The sequence below is a fragment of the Vigna umbellata genome, chromosome 4, assembly GCF_029865625.1.
Source record: "Vigna umbellata cultivar VRB3 chromosome 4, Vumbellata_1.0, whole genome shotgun sequence".
NCBI lineage: Eukaryota > Viridiplantae > Streptophyta > Magnoliopsida > Fabales > Fabaceae > Vigna > Vigna umbellata.
Window position 1 is genome coordinate 73329546 of NC_142168.1, and position 3662 is coordinate 73333207.

General features: G+C 37.1%; 1 protein-coding gene across 1 annotated transcript; it reads right to left on the reverse strand.

Moving 5' to 3' along the window:
• Positions 1 to 1144: 1144 nt before the first annotated feature.
• Positions 1145 to 3364, reverse strand: LOC148201212 (ammonium transporter 2 member 5). The gene is made up of 3 exons (XM_088113858.1): positions 2701 to 3364; positions 2258 to 2543; positions 1145 to 1952 (listed from the first exon to the last, which is right to left on the reverse strand). The coding sequence occupies exons 1-3, from the start codon at positions 3295 to 3297 to the stop codon at positions 1393 to 1395; spliced, it is 1443 nt and encodes a 480-aa protein (XP_087969984.1). The 5' UTR covers positions 3298 to 3364; the 3' UTR covers positions 1145 to 1392.
• Between the last annotated feature and the right edge of the window lie 298 nt (positions 3365 to 3662).

The following is a 3662-nucleotide window of genomic DNA, read 5'->3' on the forward strand; positions in this document are numbered from 1 at the left end:
ATAGAAATTAAAATTAAAATTAACTTGTTTTACTAAAACTAAAATCATATTTAACATGATAGTAATATAATTAAGACTTACATGCTTACTTCATTCTCATGTTAAGATGTGAATTTCTCTTTAGTACCCGGTTTTAAAAATGAAGACATTGAGTCCCTATGTTATGAAAAGTGTATGAATAAGGTCCTTCCCGTTAAGTTGGCAGCAACGGAGTTAAGTCCATGCTGATGTGATTGTACTTTTTCTCTTTTCTCTTATGTTGTCCAGCTTTTTCTCTCTCTTGTTTAGCTTTTTTTTTTTGATGATTTGTTGAACTTGTTCTTTCTGTGTGGACCTTATTCATAACATAGAGACTGAATGTCTTCATTTTTAAAATCGGGTACTAACCAGAAATTCACCTCTTACCATGGAGACGAAGACGAAGTAAGCATTTAAGCCTATAATTAATTTTGAGGAATGAAATAGCAGACCCACATAAGAAATTGGGGTGGTTATCTCGAGGTCGAGATTGTGTGATATTTTCTTATAGGAAAATGATTTTTTTAACAATTTTTTTTGATAATTTTTTTATAACAATATATGTAGTAGTTTGTGATTGATTCGTTTCAAACATACGGACCAATAAAATAATGACACATAATTTATTCTCAAAAAGTTGTAACATATCATGGTTCTTTCTTACAAAGAAAAATCTTTTCACATGTTTTAAACAAGGACGATGAAACCTTAATATTGACAATAGATTCTGTGTTAATATTTTATTAGTGTGTATATTTAAAACGGATCAATCATGAACTGTCACATAATTTATTGTAAAAAAGTTATAAAAAAATTGTTAAAAAAACATTTTCCTTCAATTTAAACAATGCTTATATTTCTTTATCTCAATTGAGTATCTGGTTTTCATGTTTTTTTTTTCTAACTAACAAGATGCATTTAATACTATATTGTATGTGCCAACTTTGAAAAAAAGGATAAAATATACGACCAAAAGGGTGGTCAATGAAATAGATAATTAAAATCTCACTATTGAATGCAATTTCAGAATATGTAATTGAAAATAGTTCTTGTTTTTTTCTCAGGATAGAAACGTTGAGAATCTTATCTTTGACGGCGTAAACACAAACTTGAGCAGGGAAAAAACAGAAAACATGTCATAGAAAGAAGTGTCAACTTAAAGAAACATGACAAGAACACTTCTTTCCATCACCGATCTTGTTCATTTGTTATTATGAAGAATGAACATAGGGAAAGTAAAATAACGTTGTTGTTGAATGACCCAGACTACAATGAAACACAACATTTATTTTACTATATATATATGTGTGTGCATGTTTTTGAAAACAAGACTAGACAACGACATCGATCAGACTATAATGTATTTAACTAGTTCTACATCATCTCAACCACGCCACCATGTTTCTTCTTGTGTGCCCCAGCTTCAACATCATCATACAATGAACTTCCATACTTTGAACTTGAATTTTCAAGTTTATCACCCTGACCCCAGATGGCATAAGCCTCTTCCCCATGAGCAGCTTCATCACCAATCTCCATATCCTCTTCAGACATTCTCAGTGGAACAAAAAGTCTGATGAAGAGGCATATCAAGCTTGTGGACACAACATTGACAAAGACAACAAAGATAATCCCGATGATTTGTACCCCCATTTGCCTGAACCCTGTGTGTATCCTTTTGGAATGGAAACCATAGAAAAAGCCAACGTATTGATTAGCAGCTCCATAGAACAATGTGTTGAGTCTTGGCTCGGCAAACAGTCCAGTGAGTAGTCCTCCCAAGGTTCCTGCAATGGCATGAGTGTGGAATACTGCCATTGTGTCATCAACCTTCTGCAGTAGCTTTGATCTCTTGTGGATCACCATCATGGTGAACCAAGGTATTGACCCAGAGAACACTCCCATTAGAAGTGCTGCCCATCCCTCCACAACTCCTGAATAAGATAATAAACACTAGTTAGGAAAGAACATGTATGGGATAGCTTATACTAACATAATCTCTCATACTAAGATATATACAGCTCCGATGGCACTATAGGTCTACCAAATCACAAATCTTATTAGGATAACTTTAAACTCATGATTTTAATATGAAGTGAATTTTAAACTTAACTTGAACTTACAAAATCGATTTGTAAAATAAGATTTCCAGCTAACAACCTAACTAGTTTCTACATTGTAGTGCACAAAAAGAAGTATACATGTGTGGGTATATATAATGAAAAGATGAGAAAGAAACCTGCAGCAGGAGTAATGCAGACCAAACCAGTGATCATGCCTTGAACAGCTCCAATGACAGAAGGTTTTCGGAAAAAGATGACATCAAGAAAGACCCAAACGAGCAAGCTGGTGGCAGTGCAAGCGTGGGTGTTGAGGACGGCAAGTGAAGCATCTGCATTTACTATGTATGGATCTCCTCCGTTGAACCCTGTCCACCCCATCCACAACAGCCCTGCACCTGCCAGCATCAGAAGGATGTTGTTTGGAGGAAACCTTTCCCTGTCCTTGTTTAGTCTTGGCCCAACCTGTCAAACCATACACACACTCGTTCATGCACCCAAATCACTTCATATACATGCAGTTTCAAATCACTTCATATACATGTAGATTCAAATCACTTCATATACACGTAGTTTCAGTGATTGGACATGCAAATATAGATAGAAAAAACCTGATGCTTACCCAAAATGCAGCAGTGAAACCAGCAACCCCAGAAGACAAATGGATGACATATCCACCTGAGTAATCTATAATCCCCATTTTGGACAAGAAGCCCTTTGTACTCCATATGCTGAAAGCTGTGAAGGTGTATGAGAATGTGAGCCACAAAGGCACAAACAGCATCCAAGCATAGAAGTTCATGCGCCCCAAAACAGCCCCAGCAATGAGAATAAGAGTAATGGCTGCAAACACACACTGGAAATACACCATTGTGGCATTAGGGAAGGCCCCCAGAAAGGCCTTGTCGAAGAGATATACATGATTAAGTGACATAGCAGGCTTTCCCCAGAAAGGAACAAGTGGGTCACCAAAAGACATTCTGTATCCCCACACAACCCAACAGAAAAACACACATGCAAAAGCATAGAGGCACATGAATGCTGAGTTCACTGCCCATTTCTTCTTCACAGCTCCACCATACAATATTATGAGCCCTGGAACACTCTGCAGACCCACCAGCGTTGCCGCCACAAGCTGCCATGCATTGTCTGCCCTACTCATCCATTCAGGGCTTCCATCTACTGGCAAAAGGTTCGAGGGAAACGGAACCTGAGCCATTTTTTCACACCCTCTTTCTGAGTGAGTGAATGAATGAATGTTCACTATATGGATCACTCACCCATATATGTACATTCACAGAGAGAGAGAGAGAGAGAATGTTTGATGGATCAAGCGGCTAGTGTTGGCCTTTTGTGTGAATTTGTTTTGAATGAGGTTGTTTTGATTCTGACGACTAGCTGTAGAGTTGTTACATAATTGATATGTTGTCATAGGTGATGTCGGTCTTGATATGGATGGGTAAACTGTGGCGGGTATTACGAACATTTTTTCTGCTAACGGTATCAACAAAGTTCCTTTGTGTCTTAGGAAGTAACTGTCTACCAATCACAAGAAAATATATGTGTAATAATTGGTCAGAAATA

Excerpts from the sequence above, each read along its gene's own strand:
- LOC148201212 (XM_088113858.1), bottom strand. The coding sequence starts at position 3,297 with ATGGCTCAGGTTCCGTTTCCCTCGAACCTTTTGCCAGTAGATGGAAGC. Across the intron at positions 2,544-2,700 it reads GTTTCACTGCTGCATTTTGG|GTTGGGCCAAGACTAAACAA; the intron begins GTAAGCATCAGG and ends ATGGTTTGACAG. Across the intron at positions 1,953-2,257 it reads CTGCATTACTCCTGCTGCAG|GAGTTGTGGAGGGATGGGCA; the intron begins GTTTCTTTCTCA and ends TATCTTATTCAG.